The sequence below is a fragment of the Triturus cristatus genome, chromosome 2_1 (assembly GCF_964204655.1).
Source record: "Triturus cristatus chromosome 2_1, aTriCri1.1, whole genome shotgun sequence".
NCBI lineage: Eukaryota > Metazoa > Chordata > Amphibia > Caudata > Salamandridae > Triturus > Triturus cristatus.
In genome coordinates, this window is record NC_140581.1 from 971566651 (window position 1) to 971591849 (window position 25199).

General features: G+C 49.7%; 1 protein-coding gene across 5 annotated transcripts in view; it reads right to left on the bottom strand.

The window, feature by feature from the left end:
• PSIP1 (PC4 and SRSF1 interacting protein 1) overlaps positions 1-25199 on the bottom strand; it is a 543316-nt gene that overhangs the window by 28604 nt on the left and 489513 nt on the right. For all 5 annotated transcript variants that reach the window (XM_085633866.1, XM_085633873.1, XM_085633883.1 and 2 more), the window contains one exon: positions 9710-9815. In XM_085633866.1, the coding sequence (XP_085489992.1) occupies positions 9710-9815 (106 nt within the window). The remainder of the gene's footprint in view (positions 1-9709; positions 9816-25199) is intronic.

The window sequence follows — 25199 nt, forward strand, 5'->3', positions numbered from 1 at the left end:
GAACGGAAGGACTTGCACGCCGGACAATCTCGAGCCTCGTGTTCAGGGGAGAGGCAGAGATTGCATACTTCGTGGAGATCGGTGTGGGGGAACTTGGACCCACATCGAGGGCACTTCTTGAAGGGAGTCCTTTCCATTAGCCAGGACCGGAGCTTGGGTAGGCCCGAAGGCCGTCGTCGACGACCGGAATCGAAGGTTTTTGCCGATGAGAGGCGTGTCGAGTGGGGAGATCGCGATCGAAACAATACCGTGAGTTGGGGTGAGGATTGCACGTCGATCGTTGAACTGGAAGCTGTTCAGAACCGGAGCGCGAATCCAAAGGTGGAGTCACCGACCTCGTGACTTCCAAAGACTTTCCAAGAGGAAAAACAACTGCAAACATCCGTGCCCAACACCAGATGGCGATCTATGCACAAGTGTGTAATTTGCAGCTCATATGCCTCGAACAGTATTGAATATGCTACTTACCAGTATGCATCTGTTCTTGGCATGTAGGGCTGCTGACATTCATATCTGTGCATAGATCGCCGCCTAGTGTTGGGTCCGGATGTTTGCACGTTGTTGTCCTGGAAGAGTCTTCGAAGTATCCTGGGATAGGTGACTCCTCCCCTGGACTACAGTGCGCATGGGCATCCTCTCCATCCTCAGATTGTTTTTCGCCATTGTGGCAGTGATGGAGTAGATACAGAAAGTGATGACCATGCTTACAGTAATTCTGAGAGCTGCAGCTGCTACAGGCGCCGGGGAGGAGGGAGGGCGATATGAATGTCAGCAGCCCTACATGCCAAGAACAGATGCATACTGGTAAGTAGCATATTCAGTTCGAGGCATGTGGGCTGCTGAATTCATATCTGTGCATAGAATAAATAGCAGTGCCCTCTATTAGCGGCGGCTACCAGTGCCAGCTGCAGCGGTCTGAAAAAGAGTTTTGAGAACAGCCTGTCCTACAGCTGCCTGCTGTTTTGATTGCACATCTACACAATAGTGTTTGGTAAATGTGTGTGTAGTGGACCAGGTAGCTGCTCTACATATATCATGCAAAGGAATGTTTCCTAGGAAAGCCATGGAGGCCCCTAACTTACGTGTTGAGTGGGCTCGTGGGGGAATCGTTAATGTGCGTTTAGCCTTTTGATAGTAAATTTGAATACATTTAACGATCCATCTGGCTATACCTGCTTTGGAGATAGCGTTACCTTTGTGGTGTGGGGCAAAGGCAACGAAAAGTTGTTTTGTTTTCCTAAAGACTTTAGTCCTGTCGATATAGTACATGAGGGCTCTCTTTACATCTAGTGTATGGAGTGCTCTTTCTGCGACAGTTTGTGGGTTTTGAAAGAAAACAGGCAGTTCAATAGTTTGATTCATGTGGAACTGCGATATGACCTTGGGCATGAATTTGGGGTTGGTACGTGGTACGACCCTGTTGGCGTGAACCTGTATGAATGGCTCTTGAACGGTTAGTGCCTGGAGTTCACTAACTCTCCTTAAAGAAGTGATTGCTACTAGGAAAGCTACTTTCCAGGTGAGGAATTGAATCTCGCATGAGTGCAGAGGTTCGAAGTTTGGACCCATCAGGCGTGTGAAGACCAAGTTGAGGTTCCACATTGGAGCTGGTGGGTGGCTTGGAGGAATTACTCGTTTGAGTCCTTCCAAGAATGCTTTTATGGCCGGCACTCTGAATAAAGAGAGGTGCTGCCTGTTCTGGAGATAGGCTGATATTGCGGTCAAATGGACACGTATTGAGGTGTATGCCAGATTGCATCGGTATAGGTGTAAGAGGTAACAAATTATGTTTTGTATGGATGCGTCTAGCGGGTTAATGTCATTATTATTGCAATAAATGACGAATCTTTTCCATTTGGCTGCATAGCAAGCTCTGGTAGTGGGTCTCCTGGCCTCCTTAATGATGTCCATACAGTCAGGTGGCAGGTTTAGGTAGCCAAACTCTAGGACTTCAGGAGCCAGATTGCCAGGTTCAGCTGTTGCGGATCTGGGTGCTGAATCTCTCCATGGTTCTGCGTCAAATGCGCGGGTTTGATCCGCAGCCTTTGATGCGGCACCAGGGAAAGATCGAGAAAGATGGTGTACCATGGCTGGCGTGCCCATGTTGGAGCAACCAGGACGAGTGTCAGTGAGTGTTGTCTGAGTTTGCGTGCCACCAGCGGTATCAATGGTGCTGGGGGAAAAGCGTACGCAAATCTGCCGGACCAGTTCATCCATATAGCATTGCCCTGCGACTGCGGATGTGGGAACCTGGCGGCAAAGCTTTGGAATTTTGCGTTTTCGCTCGTGGCGAATAGGTCTATCTCTGGATGACCCCACTGCTGGAAGTACGGTTGGAGTACTGATGGGTGTAACTCCCACTCGTGCATCTGGTGGCTGTGTCTGCTGAGCAGATCCGCCATCTGGTTGTCCTTGCCGGGGAGGTGTTCCGCCATGAGGAACATGTTCCTCTGAATGGCCCACTTCCACATGCTCTGAGCCAGATGAGACAACTGTGGAGAGTGTGTTCCTCCCTGCTTCTGTATGTAGTACATGGCGGTCATGTTGTCCGTCCGGATCAACACGACTTTGTTGCACAAGTGTACTTTGAATGCTTTCATAGCCAGGAAGATTGCCATCAGTTCTAGAAGGTTGATGTGCATCATCTTTTGTTGTATTGTCCATAGTCCCTGCACTGTGTAGTTGAGTACATGAGCTCCCCATCCCTGGAGAGACGCGTCCGCTGTCAGTATTATTTGTGGAACTGGCTCTTGGAACGGTCGGCCCTTGCAAAGGTTTTGTGGATTCCACCAATGCAGAGAGTTGTATGCCCGACCGCTCACTAACACTAGGTCTTTTAGTTGCCCTTGAGCCTGATTCCATTGACGTGCTAAGCACTCCTGAAGCGGGCGCATATGTAGTCTCGCGTGTGGGACTATGAAAATGCAGGAGGCCATCATGCCTATCAACTGCATGAACACTCTGGTTTGAACTTGGAAATCAGCATTTGTATGCTGTTGATTCTCACTAAATTCAGGCTGAGCTGTGGCCGCCAGAGTGTCTATGGTCGCACCTAGGTACTGTTGTACGTGTGCGGGTTGGAGATGTGATTTTGGGTAATTTAGTGAGAACCCCAGACTGTGAAGAAGGTGAATGGTGCGGGACATGTGGCTGGCACATTGCTGGGCTGACTTTGCCTGAACAAGCCAGTCGTCCAGGTAGGGGTAGACATGAATGTGTTGCCTCCGTAAATGTGCAGCCACAGTAGCTAGGCACTTTGTGAAAACCCTGGGCGCCGTTGTCACGCCGAAGGGAAGAACCTTGAATTGGTAGTGCTGCCCTTGAATAGTGAACCTGAGATATTTCCTGTGTGACGGGTGAATGGGTATGTGGAAATACGCATCTTTGAGGTCTAGTGTGGCTAGGAAGTCTCCCTGTTTGAGCAGTGGGAGGACTTGTTGCAGGGTGAGCATGTGGAAATGCTCCGAGAGAATGTAGCGGTTGAGGGGTCTCAGGTCTAGTATAGGTCTGAGTGACCCGTCCTTTTTCGGTATTAAAAAGTACAGGGAGTACACCCCCGTACCTTGCTCGTGGACGGGTACGACCTCTATTGCGCCTTTTTGCAGCATACTTAGCACTTCCTGCTGTAATAGCGCTAAGTGCTCTGAGGACATAGGACGGTGTTTTGGCGGTATTGTGGGTGGAGTGGAGGTTAATTCTAGGCAGTAACCGTGTTTGACAATATCTTTGACCCACCTGTCCGTGGTGATGGAGGTCCACGTGGACAGGAACCTTTGTAGCCTTCCCCCGACAGGTGTTATGTGGTCGGGAGGAAGGGAGAGGGCGTCACTGTTTGTTCTTGGGAGAGGATCTGGTATTGCCGTATCCGCGTCCTCTGCCCTTTGTGCTTGAACCACGATATCCACCCCGGGTGTTTTTATCGTAGGTACTTTGTGTGTTGCCCTTGTTGTAGGTTTGCTGTGACCCCTGTCCTCTACCTGCTCCTCTATTGCCGGGGCGACGAAAGGAGCCACTCCGAAAGGTCTGCGTTTGGAGAGCCCCCATGGACTTTGCAGTGTCTGTGTCCTTTTTTATTTTTTCTAGGGTGGTGTCAACCTCTGGTCCGAATAAGTAGTCGGGGTTGACCGGCTGGTTGAGGATGTTATTTTGCACCTCCGGTTTGAATCCGGAGATTCGTAACCAGGCGTGTCGTCGTAACATGACGCTAGTGTTTATGGCTCTGGCAGCTGTATCTGCGGCATCCAGTGCACACTTAATGGATGCGTTTGTGAGGAGTTGTCCCTCTCTGATGAGGATCTCTGCTCCCTCTTTGTATTGGTCAGGGAGATGTTGGAGTAAGGTTTCTAATGTGTCATAATGTGCGCGATCGTAGCGAGCTAGGAGCGCCTGAGTATTGGCAATACGTCATATGTTAGCTGCTTGGGCTGCAACCCGTTTGCCGGAGGTCTCTAGCACCTTGGACTCTTTGTCCGGGGGAGGAGCATCCCCAGTCGTCTGCGACTGCGCCCGTTTGCGAGCATTCGCGACTACTATGGAATCCAGAGGCAACTGGCCTCTAATATAGGTTGGGTCCCTAGGCGCCGACCTATATTTTTTGTCGATCCTGGGGTTTATTACTCTTGCCCTGGTGGGTTCTTTGAAAATGTCCTTTGCTGGTTTGAGGACACCTTTCAACATGGGTAGAGTTTTGATATTCCTTTCTGAGGATGCAAAATTATCCATGAGAAAATCGTCCTCGATGGTGTCAGAGTGGAGTTGCACACCATGATTGGCCGCAGCACGTTCAATGAGGGCGTTGAATGCGGCAGTGTCCTCTGTGGGAGACGTTTTTGCGCCATATAGCTGCGTGTCCTGTGTATCCATTGGTGCGCCCGAGTCTACAGGGTCATCCCAAGCTTGGTCAGGGTCCTGTTGGCCTTCAGGGTCCATCTCTCCGGGGTAGGGGACGTGGTCACCCATGTAGTCTTCCAAAACGTCGGTTTCGGAGTGTGTCGGAGAGAAGGACTGTGGACCTTGGTAAGGGGTATGGAGAGGTTCGTAAAGAACTGGTTCCGAATCCAGTGGCAGCTTTTTCTTTAGTGGGATCCGGTAGGAGTCCAAAGCTGGCTCGGAAGTTATTCTCCTCGTGGAGCATTATTCTGCCAGTTTCGGCATCGATGATGTGTGATGGTGACGTCTCCGTAGGAGAGTGTTCTGCAGGTGTGATCCTGGTGTGGGTGACATGTGTTCTGATTTCGAACAGTTTTGGCGCCGTGGATGGTGGCAGGCCAAAAGTGATGTTGGCCGGTGCCGGAGAAGCTTTTTGAGCCTTTTTTGGCTCGGAGCCTGACGTGTCCTGGAGGGCTGCCTTGTCTTTGATGCGTTGCAAGGACGCTGAAACTTGCCGCACCTGGAACGCCGACGGTTCCTTGGCGCCGACCGGTTCTGTTGAGGCAGGCGTGGACTTCTTCGGTGCCACGGGGTCATCGAGTCGAGGAGAGGTAGTAGCTGTCGACGGCGTCGATGATTGTGCCTTTGGTGCTGCTTTCGAAGTGGTGTGAGACGCAGCAGCCACTTTGACCTTTGTGGCCGGAGCCGATTGTTTCGGTGCCGGGAGCCGAGGCGGTTTGGCGGTACCGATGGTGTTTTTCCGTGTGTCGGCGCCGACGTCGGCTGCTGCGAGCTCGGCACCGAAGTCTCGTTTGGTGCGATCGGTGCCGACGGGTTTGGCTGGCGTCGAAGGTGTGGTGGGCTTCGATCCGACCAGTGTCACTTTCAGTTTCTGCTGAACCGATACGGCTTTCGGTTTCGATGAAGGGAAACCAGCCGGTTTGGGTAGTAATGGCTGCCGCTGAATGTCCGAGGCCGGGCCAGAGGGCGGGGCCGAAGAAATGCGGGATAGGTCTTGGGTAAGGCCCGAAGGCGATCCCTCGACCGGAGCCATAGACTGACGCACTGGGATATCCTCAGTCTGTACGGATAGGCCTTGCTCGTCACCGGAGCTACTCTCTTCGGCCCCTAAGGCCTCATTGTAGTCTCCTACCTCGGTGTCGGCTTCGTCTCTGTGAAAGAGTCGTTCTTCGACGTCTTCCGATCCGGAGTCGTGTTCGGAAGCGGGGCTGGAGGGTAGGTTCTCCACGTCTTCCACATCTTCGTCCTCGGCGCTGAAGATGTTGGTCGGGGCCGGAGCCGCTTGCTGCGCTTCAAGTCTCGCTGCTCGTCGATTCCGGAGAGTCTTCTTGGATCGGAATCGGGCACAGGCCATACATGTGGACTCGTCGTGATCCGGTGAAAGGCATTTGTTGCACACCGGGTGGACGTCGACATGGGGATATTTCGCATTGCATACAGGGCACCGCTTGAATGGTGTCCTCGATTCCATCGTCGATGTCGGGTCGATGGTCGGGTATGATGCGAAAAAGTTGTTCTTGAAGTTAGTAAAGTAACAAATAACTATCGATACCGATCGGGAACAGTACCGACGCGAACTAACGGCCTTTTGGCCTGTAAAAGGTTTTTCCTAACTTGAGTCAAGATAAGCACATCCGAACCCAATGGCGGAAAAAAACAATCTGAGGATGGAGAGGATGCCCATGCGCACTGTAGTCCAGGGGAGGAGTCACCTATCCCAGGATACTTCGAAGACTCTTCCAGGACAACAACGTGCAAACATCCGGACCCAACACTAGGCGGCGATCTATGCACAGATATGAATTCAGCAGCCCACATGCCTCGAACATTTTAATACTTATTGTTGGTTCTAAAATAAAACAAAGCAAAAACCAAAGGAAATGATGGACGGAGTGTTTAACATTGCAAGCACTCACCCCCAGTCAACTGATCTGGGTTTAATCCATCACCGTTCGTTAGCCCACTCTGCCACCCCAGTTCAGACATGGCCATATGCAAATCAGTCTGACCCTGTGCCTCATGGGAACAGTCCAGCCCAAACTGCCAAGCCATGTCTTTCCTGGACCGGAAACAAGCTTCCTAGGACCGGTTTCTGGCATTTCAGCTGTCTTCAGCCAGGCTTGCTTGAATCCAGTGGCAAAGTGAGCAAGGGACTCACGTCTGAGCCAACTTATGGCGAACAAAGCAAAAACCAAAGGAAATGATGGACGGAGTGTTGAACATTGCAAGCACTCACCCCCAGTCAACTGATTTATGGCTTCTAATTCGTCATAATGGGCCCTGTCATACCTGGCTAGTAGCGCTTGTGTATTAGCGATACGCCATATGTTGGCAGCTTGGGATGCAGTACGCTTGCCTGATGCGTCCAAGAGTTTAGACTCTGTCAGGTGGTGGTGCTTCGTCTGACGCTTGGGAGTTGGCCCTTTTACGTGCTGTGGGTACTACCAGAGAATCTAGATAAAATAAAAAAATAAATAAAATAAAACAAGCATATTTCTTTTTATATATAAACAATTGGCCTAGAGTTCAGTTATTGAGTGTGTGAGACCATTTGCTGACTGAGTGTGTGCAACAAATGCTTAACACTGTCCTCTGATACTACCTTACTGCTCGACCAAGCTACCACTTTTGAGAGTAAGGTTATATTTAACTTTAGCCTCTGCCAAACCTGTGGGGACTGTGGACTCTGTACACCCTACACTCCCGTATCCTATGGGAGGCAGGGGGGGGGCCTTGGCTGGTGGCTGCTGACTAGCAGGCCACGCGGCTGTGGAAGCTTGGCTCCTGGTCACTTGCTCAGGGCAAATGGGGAAGTATATAGGTGTAGAGGTTACACTGCCAGGGCCACACGGGCGGCTGGGTGCAGGGTGCTTTTGAGCTTTAGGGCGCTCAATTGAGTTCAATGGGAAAGCTCCGGTTTGGAAAAAGACTGCAAGCTCAGGGACGAAGATTCTTCAGGTGCCACCACCACTTCGAGAGGTAAGTTGGGTAGTTGGAGGATAGGTAGGTACCCAGGAGTTGGGCACAGGGGGCCGCAGGGCGCCGGGGTGCCTTTTGGTGTCGGGAAATCTTACCCTCTGTTGATCGCAGTTAGGGGGGTACCTGGTTCTGAGGCTGCAGGCGTTGTCAGGAGCGTCGAGGGAAGTCATTGGGTGCCGGACTCGGGGTCACAGTCGCCAGGGGGTCGTCCTCGTGGTCTTTGTTCACTCCAGCACAGGCCAGGCGGGTGCAGAGTGTGCAGGGTTCGCGGTTCCGGGCTGATGCCAGGGATTAGAAGCTTATTTTGAGTAGAGCCTTTACTCATGGGAGTCCCAGGTGCTTAGAGTCAAAAGGTAGCCAGGTCCTCCGGGGTTTGTGAGGTTGCTGGCCACAAGAGGTGCCGGGAAGTAGCAGGAGCAGGTTCGAGGGTCGACAGGCCGGTAGGGCTTTGGCCAAAGCAGTTGGTGTCTTCCTCTTTTTAGCAGCTGCAGGGCAGGTCTTCTTTTCTTCTTGCTCTTCTTGTAGTTTCGGACTCTGGAATCTGGGGAAGGAAGGATCAGGGTGCCCCTAAATACTAGATTTAGGGGCGTTACAGGTAGGTGAAGGGCAGGGACCAATGGGTCCCTGTCCTGGGGAGGGTACACCCCTATTCTCCCACTCTCCTGTGGGAGGGGGCAGTAGCCTAATCCTGATGGGGTGGGCCTCCCATCTTCAAGATGGCGAGAACCCGGAGATGTGCTTCACCTCGCCTCCCCCACCTGAGGGGTGGGGTGGGCAGGCTGGCACATCCCCTGTCCTTGTATGGGGTTTCCGGCCAAGCTTCCCGCCAGAGTGGGGGTTGCAAGTGGCCTGGAGAAGCTCACAGAGGCGGCAGGCCTTTGAAGCTTCCCTTTGCTCATCCTGAGGGAGGAGATCTATCACCTCACCCAGGATGTGCATTGTTGCAGGCCCGGGAGAGCAGGGGCTCTCCCACCCAGGGGTCCAGCAACGTGTCTGCTGTGTGGCAGCCTGGTCAGCCTCAGAGCAGACGTGGATTGAAGGTTAGTTGTAGAAGGGCATCTCTAAGATGCCCTCTGGGGTGCTTGGTACATTAAATCTCACACTGGCATCAGTGTGGGTTTAATGTGCTGAGAAGTTTGATACCAAACTTCCCAGTCTTTAGTGTTGCCATTATGGTGCTGTGGAGCTCGTGTTTGACGAGCTCTCAGCACCATGTACTCTTAAATGGCAGCACTGCACTTACAGTGCCCGGGAATGGACCTGGGTACTGTAGGGGCACAGGGCTCCTGCTCCTGTGCCCGCAACATGGGCATAAGGCACCCAGCCAGAGTGGTGACGGACATATGTCTTGGCAGTGTGGGTGGTGGGCATGGCACACAGGGATGTGTGCCATGTCGACTCTTCATTTTGTCCTGCACCCAGACACTCAGCCTGCAAAGGCAGCGTGTGTGTGTAAGGGTACAGGGCCCCTAAGGGTGGCACAATGAGTGCTGCAGCCCTTAGGGGTCTCCCCTGGTCACAAGGCCCTGGGTACCATTTACTAGGGGCTGACATGTGGCCAGGGTTTGCCAATTGGGAGTTTGTGTGTTTAAGGAAGGAACATAGGCCCTGGGCACCTGGTTGGCAGGAGTCCAGGGTACACTCAAAGTACATTCAGCATTTTAGCAAAAAGTGGGGGCATACCATGCAAGAAAGAGGGCACTTTCTCACATACAGCCAAATCTGTCAAGTTCTTGGGAAGCCAACTTTCAACCCTACTGTCCATTTCCTTTTTATCCCACCTTTACGAACAGTTCTACATAATTGTTTAAGAGACAGCTGAATAATAAAGATGCCTTACCTTTTCTTAGCATTACTCGATTCCTGGTCTTCATTTTCCTCACTACTGTCGCCATTCTGATGCGTCTTGTCTTGTGAATCTCGCCCTCCATTTACTGTCTTTCCATCTTAAAGGAAGAGAAGTAAATCACAAAACTGAAATTAGCAGGCTTCATTGTGTTGATTACCCATGTATTTCTTGGACACAAATATGGTATTTCACACAGTTTAAATCTTTATCTCGGTTGTAAAACCACAAAAGATGCACACAAATTCTTCCTTGGCAGTGAAGCCCAGGATACAGTTATCACAAATGAGAGCATTTAATACACCAGGTTCTAAAAGTCAAGTATCTCATAGTAAAATGTAGACACAAAGATGATCTCAGAGAAACATTTACAGTATGTTGTCTCTATTAAAACCAAGTAAAAATAGGTAAGAAGAGTAAAGTGCAAGTGCATTAGTATCTAACAATCTCCACAGTTAACACTCTGAAACTTTCCATAGAGACCCTTTTGCCTTTATAAATTTGAATAAAAATGGTAAAATTAGTTTAAAAGACTTTTAAAAGGAAAATTAAATACAGGATCCTGAAAATTAAAACAAACCCTCAAGTCATGGAATTTTTACTGCAGCTAGACCATAGCACAAGGAAGAGTAGACAGTAGCCTTCGCCTGATGGCCCAAAACTGGCCAAGAAATTTTGCAACAGCGCATACAAAAGATGGTCTTTTATCTGATTTTAAGATCCGTAAGGCTTCGAGGTGGCTACAAGACCTTAACTGTCTACATAATGGAACCAACCAATTCCTTCTTGATCTAGCATATGCGGGGCATGCAAAAAAAGAAGTGTCCCACAGTTTGGTTTGGATCCGAGCAAGACGGGCATCCCTTAGGCTGGCTGTTTTTGTTTAGCCAAAGATTGGTAAAAGCATTAATAGGTAAACAGCCATACCTAAACTGCGTATGCAGTTTCCTGTCCCCAGGCACTTTAATGGTAGCAAAAAATTCTCAAGATGTTTAGAGGATTTTATATCTAAAAATACATCGATTAGACTACCATGGCGAATCCTCGAGTAAGTGGTCTGCTCTACCCATAACCAATATGGTGCTTTATTAGGTCCTTTGAATACAGTGGTGGGGAGCTAACAGACTCATTTGGGAGACCGATTGCTGCCCGGAAGGGGGAGCCAACAGACTCATTTGGGAGACCGATTGCTGCCCGGAAGGTATTAACATATTTTATCCACCCAATTTTTTTGTTCCTGTCTAAAGCAGCCCCTCGCATCACAGAAGGCCTTAAATTGGTCCAGAAGCTTTTGGAGACTCCTAGGAGTTTTAGATATCAAAAGAGTATCATCAGCGAACAGCAAGGTAGGTATTTTCTGGTTCGCCAATGAAGGGGCATCAGCCGGAGTTGAACATAAAAGGTCAACAATCTGGTTGACATAGAGGGAAAAAAGGGTAGGGGCCAGGACACACCCTAGGTGTATCCCACGCCGGATCTTAATTGGGTCTGTAAGTTGTCCCTGGTTACCCCACCTCACACGTGCAAAATTATCGTCATGCAGCCTAACCAAAGATTCTAAGATTTCAAGGGGCATTCCCAGATTCATGAGGGTTTGCCAAAGTAGATCTCTGGGGACTAGGTCGAACGCGGTTTTGAGATCTATAAAGGCAAGATATTAACTGCCTTTGCCCAACACAACCACCTTCCTATATAGCAAGAGAAGGCGAAAGGCCTGATCAATAGTACTGGTCTTCCATCGAAAGCCTGCCTGTAGTGGAGAGAGGATGTTCTTCTCATCCATCCAGGTTTGGATTTTAGTTAAGAGCAAGCTACTGAAGACCTTTTGGGCGCAATCTATCAAGCTAATTGGGCAGTAGTTGGCAGGGTTAGACCGGTCCCCTTTTTTAAAATTTGGGATCACTTCAGCCCCCTTCCACGAGTCCGGAATCCTTCCTCCTCCGACAATATCATTGGCCAAGTTCATGAAATACATTGCCCAGTTCGCCCTGTCGGCGCGAAAGAGGTCGCCTGGGATGCCATCTGAGCCTGAAGCTTTGGCAGGTATAGTGGCTTCTAAGGAACTCAATCGCTTTTCTAGTAAATACAATGATACTTCGTTGGGCATCCAAGTTGGGGGTATCCTATATTCCATAGGTAATACTACCGATAGCTTTCGCTCACTGAAATGATCGTACCATTCTATTGATGGGATGTTGTTAGCCAGGGGAGGGGAGCGGTCAAAGTTTGTTTTAGCCACTAACAACCAGAATTGTCAAGGATCAGGATGTCCAATAGCCTCCTCTAGCTCTTCCCATCTCCCTTCATCCCATTGTTTTTTAGCTTTACCCTGTGCCTGTCTGTAGACCGTTCTGCAATCACGGATGCTTACTTGGTACCTTTTGTTAATTGCTGTGGTCAATCTCGCTCTCGCTGACCCACCGTCTTTATTGTACCAAGGATTTACTCCATAGCGAGTTCCCCACGAGGATCTAATCTTTTTAGAAGGGATATAGAAAAAGGTGGCCAGTTGCTGTAAAAAAAAGCTCTATGGAGGACACTACAGGTATTCATAGTGTGTGGATCGCTGCTTGCTGATTCTATTGTCACTAAATGTTCAACTAGAGCTTCATTAATCTTTTGCATTCTAGATTCATCTGCCCAAACCATGGGCCATTTAAGCCAACGCTTATCATTAGTGGCACTTAACTCCCTTGTGCATAGTGGGGCAGTGAAATCCTGCCGATTTCTCCCCCATAGATGACTAATGGATAGGTGTAGGGAGTTATGGTCGCTGTCACAGGCCTAATGTATAAACATGTCTTGTACTAGGGCCACAGGGTCAGGTCAACTAGCATATAGTCAATCCGACTTGACCCATTTGTTCTTATAAAGGTAATTCCACCACTTCTGTCAGAATTAGTTCGACCATTGGTGGCCCTTAGCCTGTATTCTAGGGATATTGCGTTCAATTGGAGGGCAGCATGTTACCATTTTTTGATTGGAGGTAATTTCAGCAGAGGTGCCCTCCAAACTTTATCCTCTTCGGACATATCAAAGGACTCAACATAATCAAGGGGTTCAAATGTAACATTGAAATCGGCACCAATTATCAGCGGGTAGCTGGCATGCCTGTCTCCCAATAGATTATCCAAGACAAGTAGGGTCAGCGAACTACCACCTCTGGTGCTCCTAGCATATACGTTATACATATCAACAGTTTTTCCATTCCCATTTGCAAGCCTAATCCTCAAAATGTCTGGATTATTAGTAACCAGCTCTTTCATTTCACAATTGAGGGTGTGATTTACCAAAAGTAGCCTCCCTGATGCCAGTCTTGCTTTGGCAGGTACTGCTGGTTTGAAAAAGGACTTAAACTCAAGAATATGTATAGGAATCTGGCACTAGGTTTCCTGAAATAAGCACATTTCCTGGAGAGAAACCAGATTCAACCAATACGGGCAGCTACACTTTCTACTTATACCTGCCAGGTTCCATGAGAGGATGTTCAAACTATCCCCATTAACTAACTCTGCACTGACCTGGGGAGAGGGTAAAGCTTGCAACATGGGCACATCTCTGCTGTCAGATATTCTTGCTGGGACACTAACCGGAGTGCAAATATTTGCTGCCAATGATAAGTTGGATTGTTCAGGCTCTAATACAAAACAACTCCTGCGCTCTTGCTCAGCCGGAAAACCCTCAGAATGTAGATAAGGGACTATAGGGGTCGTATGAACCGTACTAAGGATATTCATTGCTGCACTGGGCGGTGTAGGAATGAGTCAATCAATCTGCGAGAGTGTTATGATATTTGAAAACGGGGTTTTTGAGACTAAAATTTTCTAATGTTGCAGTGACACCAATGCAATTTATATCCTGAGTTAGAGAACTACAGCAATCAACCAGAACCTGGATGTAGGTGTGTGAGAAAGTGCCATCTTTCTTGCATGGTATGTGTGAGAAAGTGCCATCTTTCTTGCATGGTATGCCCCCACTTTTTGCTGAATTGCTGAATGTACTTTGACTGAGTGTGCCCTGGACTCCTGCCAATCAGGTGCCCAGGGCCTATGTTCCTTCCTTAAAACAAACCAAACCCAAATTGGCAAACCCTGGCCACGTCAGCCCCAGGTAAATGGTACCCTAAGTACCCAGGGCTTTGTGACCACGGAAGGCCTCTAAGAGCTGCAGCACTCCTTGTGCCACCCTCAGAGGCCCTGTACCCTTACACACACACTGCCTTTGCAGGCTGAGTGTTTGGGTGCAAGACAAAAACAAAGTCGACATGGCACAAATCCCTGTGTGCCATGCCCATCACCTACACTGCCATAGCATACATCAGTCACCCCTCTAGCTCAGTGCCTTATGCCAATGGTGTGGGCACAGGAGCAGGAGCCCTGTGCCCCTACAGTGCCCAGGTCCATTCCTGAGCCCTGTAAGTGCAGTGCTGCCATTTAAGAGTACATGGTGCTGAGAGCTCGTCAAACATGAGCTCCACAGCACCATAATGGCAACACTAAAGATTGAGAAGTTTGGTATCAAACTTCTCAGCACATTAAACCCACACTAATGCCAGTGTGGGATTTAATGTACCCAGCACCCCAGAGGGCATCTTAGAGGTGCCCCCTTAAACCTAACCTACAAATCCACGTCTGCTCTGAGGCTGCCTAGGCTGCCACCCAGTAGACATGTTGCTGGACCCCTGGGTAGAAGAGCCCCTGCTCTCCTGGTCCTGCAACAATGCACATCCTGGGCGAGGTGCTAAATCTCCTCCTCCAGGATGGGCAGGGAGAAGCTTCAAAGGCATGCCGCCTCTGTGAGCTTCCCCAGGCCCCTGCAACCCCCCACTCTGGCGGGAAGCTTTGGCCGGAAACCCCAAATAAGGACAGGGGATGTGCCAGCCTGCCAACCCCACCCCTCAGGTGGGGGAGGCGAGGTGAAGCACATCTCCGGGCTCTCGCCATCTTGAAGATGGGGAGCCCTACACTATCAGGACTAGGCTACTGCCCCCCTCCCACAGGAGAGAGGCAGGATAGGGGTGTACCCACCCCAGGACTGGGACCCATTGGTCCCTGCCCTTCACCTACCTGTAACGCCCCTAAATCTAGTATTTAGGGGCTCCCTGAACCTTCCTTCCCCAGATTCCAGATTCAAAACTACGAAGAGCAAGAAGAAAGAAGACCTGCCCTGCAGCTGCTGAAAAGAGGAAGACACCAACTGCTTTGTCCCCAGCCCTACCGGCCTGTCGACCCTCGAACCTGCTCCAGCCCGGCATCTCTTGTGGCTAGCAACCTCACCAACCCCGGAGGACCTGGCTACCTTTTGGCTCTAAGCCCCTGGGACTCCCAAGAGTAGAGGCTCTACTCGAAACCTATCTCTAACCCCTGGCAGCAGCCGGGAACCGCGAACCCAGCACACTCTGCACCAGCCGAGCCTGGCCAGTGCCGGAGTGAACAAAGACACTGACGACGACCCCACGGCGACTGTGACCCCGAGTCCGGCACCCAAGGACCTCCCTCGACACTCCTGAAGAAGCCTGCAGCCTCAGAACAAGGTGCCCCCCCCAACCGCGATAAACAGAGGGTAAGATTTCCCGACACCAAAAGGCACCCCTGCACACGGCGCCCCACGGCCCCCTGTGCCCAATCCCGGGGTTCCTACCTATCCTCCAACTACCCAACTTACCTCTCGAAGTGGTGGTGGCACCTGAAGAGTCCTCGTCCCCGAGCATGCAGTCTTTTTCTAAACTGGACATTTCCCATTGAAATCCATTGAGCGCCCAAAGGCTCAAAAGCCCTCTGCACCCAGCCGCCCGAGTGGCCCTGGCAGTGAAAACTCTACACCTACCTACTTCCCCACTTGCCCTGAGTAAGTGACCAGGAGCCCAGCTCCCACAGCCGCGTGGCTTGCCAGTCAGCAGCCACCAAACAAGGCCCCCCTATCCCTCATAGGATAACATTGGGCCTAACTCTCTCTGCACCCGGCCTCCCTAGAGCTGCTGAGGGTGAACCAACTGTACCTACCTGACCCTGGGAGACCCCGGAGTCTGTGCCCAGAACCTCAACTCTGCCAGTCGAGTACTTACACTTAAACCGCAAACTCCATTTTCCTCATAGGGTAACATTGACTGGCTTTTTCCTGAAATTTCTTTTAAGTGTGGACTTTTCAAATCTTAAAATATTCACCAAAAATCAGCCGAGTGACAAAAACGAATTTACTCACCTGCTCTTAGGTGAGCTTCCAGTGCTGGATCTTGGTGCCCAGCACTGACTCTGAAAAATACTTACAACTGTACTTACCCTTAACTCAATTTTCTTCCATAGGAAACCATTGACTGTTTTTCTGTGAAATTTCTTCTAAGTGTCGATTTCTGCAATCTTTAAATATTCTTCAAAAATCGTATAATATCTGAAAACGTAATTACTTACCTGTTTTGGATAAACGTCCCAGTACTGAGTCTAGGCACCCAGTACTGGATTACAAAAGTAACGAGAACATACTGTACCTGTAACCTGAATTTTCTTCCATAGGGAATCATTGATTGTTTTGCGCTGAAATATTTTCTAAGTGTTAACTTTTAAAATAGCTAAATATTAGTTAAAATCATTACAGTACCAAAGTCGACTTTCATCAACTGATTCTGAGAACTGACCCAGGACTGAATCTAGGATCCAGTCTTGGAATTACAAAAGTAATCTAAAAAGTAATCTGTTACATATAACTTGAATTTATCATTGAGCTCAATGTATTGTGTTTAGAAATGGAGTTGCCTACTGCAACTACTTGTAACTGTTTACTAAAAAGTCTATTGCATATACAAAAGTATTTTTATGAAACATCTCCTGTCGAGAAAGTATATTTTAATTCCAAGTGTTGGTTCTAAAATAAAACAAGCATATATTTTTTTATATACAAACCATTGGCCTAGAGTTCAGTTATTGAGTGTGTGGAACTATTTGCTGACTGAGTGTGTACAACAAATGCTTTACACTGTCCTCTGTGTGAGAAAGTGGGTTTCTGTTGCAGTAACCCCCCCCTTTTTTTTGCCTAATAGCTGATGCACTTTTCCTTGTTGTGCCCTGGGCTCCTGCCAATCAGGTGCCCAGGGCCTATGTTCCTTCCTTTAAACACACAAACTCCCAATTGGCAAACCCTGGCCACATGTCAGCCCCTGGTAAATGGTACCCTAGGTACCCAGGGCCTTGTGACCAGGGAAGGCCTCTAAGGGCTGCAGCACTCCTTGTGCCACCCTTAGAGGCCCTGTACCCTTACACACACACACTGCCTTTGCAGGCTGAGTGTCTGGGTGCAGGACAAAACAAAGAGTCGACATGGCACACATCTCTGTGTGCCATGCCCATTACCTATACTGCCAAGGCATATGTCAGCCACCCCTCTGGCTGGGTGCCTTATGCCTATGGTGTGGGCACAGGAGCAGGAGCCCTGTGCCCCTACAGTACCCAGGTCCATTCCTGGGCACTGTAAGTACAGTGCTGCCTTTTACAAGTACATGGTGCTGAGAGCTCGTCAAACACGAACTCCACAGCACCATAATGGCAACACTGAAGACTGGGAAGTTTGGTATCAAACTTCTCAGCACATTAAACCCACACTGATGCCAGTGTGGGATTTAATGTACTAAGCACCCCAGAGGGCATCTTAGAGATGCCCCCTTACAGCTAACCTACAATCCACGTCTGCTCTGAGGCTGCCCAGGCTGCCACACAGCAGACACGTTGCTGGACCCCTGGGTGGGAGAGCCCCTGCTCTCCCGGGCCTGCAACAATGCACATCCTGGGTGAGGTGAGAAATCTCCTCCCCCAGGATGAGCAAAGGGAAGCTTCAAAGGCATGCCGCCAGTTGGAGTTTCCCCAGGCCACTGCAACCCCCCACTCTGGCAGGAAGCTTGGCCGGAAACCCCATACAAGGACAGGGGATGTGCCAGCCTGCCCACCCCACCCCTCAGGTGGGGGAGGCGAGGTGAAGCACATCTCCGGGCTCTCGCCATCTTGAAGATGGGAGGCCCTACCCTATCAGGATTAGGCTACTGCCCTCCTCCCACAGGAGAGAGGCAGGATAGGGGGTGTACCCACCCCAGGACAAGGACCCATTGGTCCCTGGCCTTCACCTACCTGTAACGCCCCTAAATCTAGTATTTAGGGGCCCCCTGAACCTTCCTTCCCCAGATTCCAGATAGAAACCTACAAGAAGAGCAAGAAGAAAAAAGACCTGCCCTGCAGCTGCTAAAAAGAGGAAGACACCAACTGCTTTGGCCCCAGCCCTACCGGCCTGTCGACCCTCGAACCTGCTCCAGCGCGGCATCTCTTGTGGCCAGCAACCTCAAAAACCCCGGAGGACCTGGCTACCTTTGACCTCTGATTCCCTGGGACTCCCATGAGTAGAGGCTCTACTCGAGAAACCTATTCCTAACTCCTGGCAGCAGCCCGGAACCGCGGACCCAACACACTCTGCACCAGCCAAGCCTGGCCAGTGCCGGAGTGGACAAAGACCCTGAGGACGACCCCACGGCGACTGTGACCCCGAGTCCGGCACCCAAGGACCCCCCTCGACATCCTGGACGAAGCCTGCAGCCTCAGAACCGAGTGCCACCCCAGCCGCGATCAACCAGAGGGTAAGATTCCCGACGTCAAAAGGCACCCCTGCACCCGGCGCCCTGCGGCCCCCTGTGCCCAATCCCGGGGTACCCACCTAACCTACAACTACCCAACTTACCCCTCGAAGTGGTGGTGGCACCGGAAACATCCTCGTCCCCGAGCCTGCAGCCTTTTTCCAAACCGGAACATTCCCATTGATTTCCATTGAGCGCCCGAAGGCTCAAAAGCACCCTGCACCCAGCCGCCCGAGTGGCCCTGGCAGTGCACTCTCTACACTAACTTACTTCCCCACTTGCCCTGAGTAAGTGACCAGGAGCCCAGCTCCCACAGACGCGTGGCTTGCCAGACAGCAGCCACCAACTAAGGCCCCCCTATCCCTCATAGGATAACATTGGGCCTAACTCACTCTGCACCCGGCCGTCCTGAAACCGCTGAGGGTGAACCAACTGTACCTACCTGACACTGGGGGACCCCTGAGTCTATGCCCGGAATTTCAACTCTGCCAGTCGAGTACTTACCCTTAAACCGCTAACTTCATTTTCCTCATAGGGTAACATTGACTGGCTTTTTCTTCAAAAATCTTCTAAGTGTGAACTTTTCAAAACTGTAAAAATTCACCAAAAATCAGCCAAGTGACAAAAACGAATTTACTCACCTGTTCCTGGGGGAGCTCCCAGTGCTGGATCTTGGTGCCCAGCCCTGACCCTGAAAAGTACTCACAACTATACTTACCTCTAACTCATTTTTCTCCCATAGGAAACCATTGTCTGCTTTTCTGTGAAATTTCTTCTAAGTGTCTATTTTTGCAAATTTGAAATATTCTTTTAAAATCGTACCATTTCTGCAAACAAAATTACTTACCTGTTTTTGATAAGGACCCCAGTCCTGGGTCTAGGCACCCAGTCCTGGATTACTAAAGTAACGATAAAGTACTCTACCTGCAATTTGAATTTCTTGCCATAGAGATCCATTGAATGTTTTCTGTGAAATATTTTCTAAGTGCTAACTTTTGAAATAGCTAAATATTATTTAAAAATCATTACAGTTATTAAGTCGACTTTCATCACTTGATTCTGAATACTGACCCCAGGCTGGTTCTAGGACCCAGACCTGGAATTCCAAAAGTAATCTGAAAAGTAATTTATTACAAATAACCTGAATTTACCATTGAGCTCAATGCATTGTTATGTTTAGGAAATAGGATTGTTTATTGCAACCAACGGTGACTGTTTACACAAATTTATTGCTTGAAACAAAAGTATTTATATTCAACCTCTCATTCTGAGAAAGTATATTTTTACCCCCTTTGTGGTTCTAAAAATAAAACAAGCATATATTTTATATATACAAATCATTGGCCTAGAGTTCAGTTATTGAGTGTGTGAAACCATTTGCTGACTGAGTGTGTACAATAAATGCTTTACACTGTCCTCTGGTACTGCCTTACTGCTCGACCAAGCTACCACTTTTGAGAGTAAGGTCATACCTAACTTTGACCTCTATCAGCCTCTGGGGACTGTGGACTCTGTACACCCTGTACCTATTAGGGAACAGTATATACAGAGCCACTTTCTCACACTCTGGTACTGCCTTACTGCTGGACCAAGCTACCACTTTAGAGAGTAAGGTTATATCTAACTTTAACCTCTGTCAAACCCTGGGGGACTGTGGACTCTGTACACCCTGTACCTATTAGGGAACAGTATATACAGAGCCACTTTCTCACATAGGGCTCCCCATCATCAAGATGGCGAGAGCCCGGAGATGTGCTTCACCTCGCCTCCCCCACCTGAGGGGTGGGGTTGGCAGGCTGGCACATCCCCTGTCCTTATTTGGGGTTTCCGGCCAAAGCTTCCCGCCAGAGTGGGGGGTTGCAGGGGTCCTGGGGAAGCTCACAGAGGCGGCATGCCTTTGAAGCTTCCCCCTGCCCATCCTGGGGGAGGAGATTTAGCACCTCGCCCAGGATGTGTATTGTTGCAGGACCAGGAGAGCAGGGGCTCTCCTACCCAGGGGTCCAGCAACATGTCTGCTAGGTGGCAGCCTCAGAGCAGACGTGGATTTGTAGATGTCCTCTGGGGTGCTGGGTACATTAAATCCCACACTGGCATCAGTGTGGGTTTAATGTGCTGAGAAGTTTGATACCAAACTTCTCAGTCTTTAGTGTTGCCATTATGGTGCTGTGGAGCTCATGTTTGACGAGCTCTCAGCACCATGTACTCTTAAATGGCAGCACTGCACTTACAGGGCTCAGGAATGGACCTGGGCACTGTAGGGGCACAGGGCTCCTGCTCCTGTGCCCATACCATTGGCATAAGGCACCGAGCTAGAGAGGTGACTGATGTATGCCATGGCAGTGTAGGTGATGGGCATGGCACACAGGCATGTGTGCCATGTCGACTGTTTTTGTCTTGCACCCAAACACTCAGCCTGCAAAGGCAGTGTGTGTGTCTAAGGGTACAGGGCATCTAAGGGTGGCACAAGGAGGGCTGCAGCTCTTAAGAGGCCTTCCTTGGTCACAAAGCCCTGGGTACTTAGGGTACCATTTACCAGGGGCTGACATGTGGCCAGGGTTTGCCAATTTGGGTTTGTTTTAGGGAAGTAACATAGGCCCTGGGCACCTGATTGGCAGGAGTCCAGGGCACACTCAGTCAAAGTACATTCAGCAAAAAGTGGGGGCATACCATGCAAGAAAGATGGCACTTTCTCACAGTTTGGCTTTAGGAGGCGTATGAGACCTTAGCCGGTGTTTTCGGTACCGACGATGGTTTCGGTGCCGATGTGGTTTTTGGAGCCGAAGTGGTTTCTGTGGGCTTGGGAACCTTCGGTGCCGGTGTCTCTATTGGCCTTGGTGGTTTCGGTGCAGAGGGCTTCGGAGCCGATTTCGGTGCCAAGCAGTCTTTTGTCTTCGGTGCCGATTGGACAATTACATGCGGTTTGCTCGGTCCCGAGCTACCGGAAGGCTTATGTTTCTTCGGAGCCGAGCCCGTAGGCGGGGCTTCTGAAGGATGTTTTCGGTCTCGACTGGGGCCAGCAGGCGAAGTCTTGACCAAGGTTGAGGCAGGGGCAGTGGTACTCACACGTTGCCCAGGAGTGATGGGGTCGTCTGAGTCGGAAATTATTTGCAGATCTTCGGAATCTTCTTCCGGGATATCTGGGCCTTCATCAAAGATGTCCTCTGGTTCCGGAGCTGGTCTCTGTGCCATGATGTGGCGTCGAGCCCTTCAATCCCGAATGGTCTTTTTGGATCGAAATGCTGCGCAGGCTGGACAGCTGGACTCGTCGTGTTCCGGTGATAGGCACAGGTTGCAGACTTTGTGGTGGTCACTGTGCGGAAATTTTGCTCCACACTGGGGGCATTTTTTTAACTGAGTCCTTTCCATGAGCCATAGGCCTCACGGCGTGGATAGGTCCAGCGGGCCGCGTCGACGTCCGGAATCGAGCTGATGTAGTCGATGTTGAGGATGAAGGTGTTTCGATGTTTTGTTGTAAAGTTTTTCGCTTGGAATTGATATTTCCAACCGGAGCGGAAAAGTTGCATCCGAACCCAATGGCGGAAAAAAACAATCTGAGGATGGAGTTGATGCCCACGCGCACTGTCGTCCAAGGGAGGAGTCACCTATCTCGTGACCAAAGACTTCTTCCGAAGACAACAACAACCTGCAAGCATCCGAGCCCAACACCAGATGGCGATCTACTATCCTAAGTGTGTGATCTACAGCTCATATGCCTCGAACCTAAGCGTCCTTGAGATCTAGTGCGGCAAGGAAATCGCCTTGTTGTAGTAGTGGGAGCACTTGTTGAAGAGTGATCATATGGAAATGATCTGAGTTTATGTACAGATTTAGGAGTCTGAGGTCGAGTATTGGTCTTAGAGTCTCGTCCTTTTTGGGGATTAGGAAGTACAGTGAGTATACCCCTGTACCCTGATGTTGTAAGGGATCTGGTTCTATTGCGTGTTTTTGAAGCAATGAGAGAACTTCTTGTTTGAGGAGTGTAAGATGGTCTGGTGACATGGAACGCTGCTTGGGTGGTATGTGTGGAGGGGTAGTGGTCAGTTCCAGGCAGTAACCATACTGGATAATTTGTCTTACCCACTTGTCTGTTGTGATGGAGTTCCAGACAGGAAGGAACTGTTTGAGTCTTCCCCCGACTTGAGTGGAATGGTCTCGGGGGAGTGGAGGAAAGTCACTGTTTTGTGGCGGGGAGGTCGAGTGTTGGTATTGCCTCAAACTCGTCCCTTGTTGTTGTTTCCTCTATATCCTCCTCTAAAATATCCTCTACTAGGAGATGTTTGTGTAGAGGTTTTGAACGTAGAGGAGGTGTCTGCTCCCATATTCTTGGAGGCTCCTCTGTAGAAGGAGCGACGAAAGGAGCCGTGTGGTTGTGGTGACTGCAATGCTCCCATGGACTTAGCATTCTCGGTGTCTTTTTTCATTTTTTTCAAGTGCAGTGTCAACTGCTGGCCCAAACAGCTGTTCTTGGTTAAAATGTTGGCTAAGTATGGTACTTTGCACTTCTGGCTTAAAGCCTGAAATGCGTAGCCAGGCATGGCGTCTAAGGAGTACACTTCTGTTTAGTGCTCGAGAGGCGGTGTCTGCGGCGTCAAGTGCACATTTAATTGACGCATTTGAGATAAGTTTTCCCTCTTGTGTAAGGTCATTTGCCTGGGTCTTGTATTGGTCTGGCAGGTGTTGTAGCAGATTCTCCAACTGATAGTAGTGAGCCCTATCGTAGCGTGCCAATAGGTCTTGGGTGTTGGCAATACGCCAATGATTAGCAGCTTGTGCTGCTACTCGTTTGTCCGAGGCTTCTTATAGTTTGGATTCTTTGTCAGAGGGTGGTGTATCTCCCGTGGTTTGGGAGTTGGCGCGTTTCCTTGCGTTGGAAACGACCTAAGAATCCAGAGGGAGCTGTCCTTTGATGTAACAAGGATCTTCTGGGGCAGGTCTATATTTTTTCTCAATTCTTGGGTTAAGCACCCTGGCACGGACGGGGTCTTTAAATACTTCTGTGGCGTGTTTAATCACCCCTTTAAGCATAGGTAAAATTTGTACCGACTTCTGAGACTGTTCAAAAGTGTCTACGAGGAAGTCTTCTTCGGGTGCATCAGAGTGCATGGTGACGCCATGGTAAAGTGCTGCTCTGTTTACTAGTTGTCCAAACCCCAGGTGGTCATCTGGAGGTGATGGTTTGGAGGGATATGGTGTAGGGTCAGGTATATCTGGTAGAGGGTATGCCCAATCATCCAATGGTGCGGTATCTGGATCCGTGAACGGATCATTAGTATTATAAGGGTCAACCCCTCCCCCTAGGTCATCATCATCATCCTGTGGAGGTGGTGTATGTGATGGAGATGGTAGAGGTAAGGGTGGTGTAGGCAGAGAGGGTGGGGTAGAAGGTCGTATGGGAGAGGAAGGAGGAATAGGTGATGTTGCTGAGTCCTACTTTTTTATATAGGAACTGGGGCAGTTTCCGTTTCTTACATGGCACTGCATTGACATGTCCAGTCTTTGGATTAACATAGATCCTTTTTTGTGTTGGATCTGGATGGAAAAGTTCTTGTTCTTCAGGAACAGATTTTGGCACCGATTTTTTCGGTTCCGATCGAGGTGTTGGTTGATCAGTAGAGTCTTTGGCTTTAGGAGGTGTATTATAGTCCTTAGCCAGTGGTTTCGGGGCCGATGAAGGTCTCGGTGCCGAAGTTGAATCTTTCGACTTGGGAACTTTCGGTGCTGGTTTATCTATGGGCCTCGATGTTTTCAGTGCCGATCTTCGGTGCTGAAGGTGCCAGGGGTACAGTGACATGTGGCTTACTCGGGCCCGAGCCACCGGAAGGCTTATGTTTCTTCGGAGCCGAGCCCAGAGGCGGGGCTTCTGAAGGATGTTTTCAGTCTCGACTGAGGCCAGCTGGCGAAGTCTTGACCAATGCCTTTGGTTTTGGAGGCGTTGGGGCAGGGGCAGTGGTACTCACGCGTTGCCCCAGAGTAATGGGGTCGTCTTGAGTCGTCTGCTTCTGAGATGATTTGAAGTTCCTCGGAATCCTCTTCCGGGACATCGGGACCCTCATCGAAGATGTTTACTGGTTCCGGGGCTGATTTGTGTGCCATGATATGGAGTTGAGCTCTTCGATCCCGAATGGACTTTTTGGACCGAAATGCTGCGCAGGCTGGACAGCTGGCTTCGTCGTGTTCCGGTGATAGGTACAGGTTGCAGACTTTGTGATGGTCACTGTGTGGAAATTTTGCTCCACACTGGGGGCATTTTTTTTTTTTAACGGCGTCCTTTCCATGAGCCGTAGGCCTCACGGCGTGGATAGGCCCAGCAGCCCGCGTCGACGTCCGGAATCGAGCCGATGAATTTGATGTCGAGTGAAGGTGCTTCGATATAGTTGTAGACGTTTTTTCGCTTCGAAAAACTTGTATTTGAGATTTTCAACCAGAGTTGGAAAAGTTACATCCGAACCCAATGGCGGAAAAAAAAACAATCTGAGGATGGAGTGGATGCCCATGCGCACTGTAGTCAAAGGGTGGAGTCACCTATCTCGTGACCAAAGACTTCTTCCGAAGACAACAACAACCTGCAAGCATCCAAGCCCAACACCAGATGGCGATCTACTATCCTAAGTGTGTGGTCTACAGCTCATATGCCTCGAACATCAGTTTATATTAAAAGTATCGTGAAAGTTAACTGAATTTTCTCATCAGCAAACATGAAGCACTGAAAAGCAGCCAAATCAGGTCAAGCTAGAAATCTTGGTTATATGAACTAAATCATTAGGGCAACATTCATATTACCAATATAACGACTCAAGATTTATTATTATTAGCTAGAACGCCTTGGATTTTGTGGTGAAAAAACAAAAGAAGCAATATTTCCGGAAAGAAACCGCA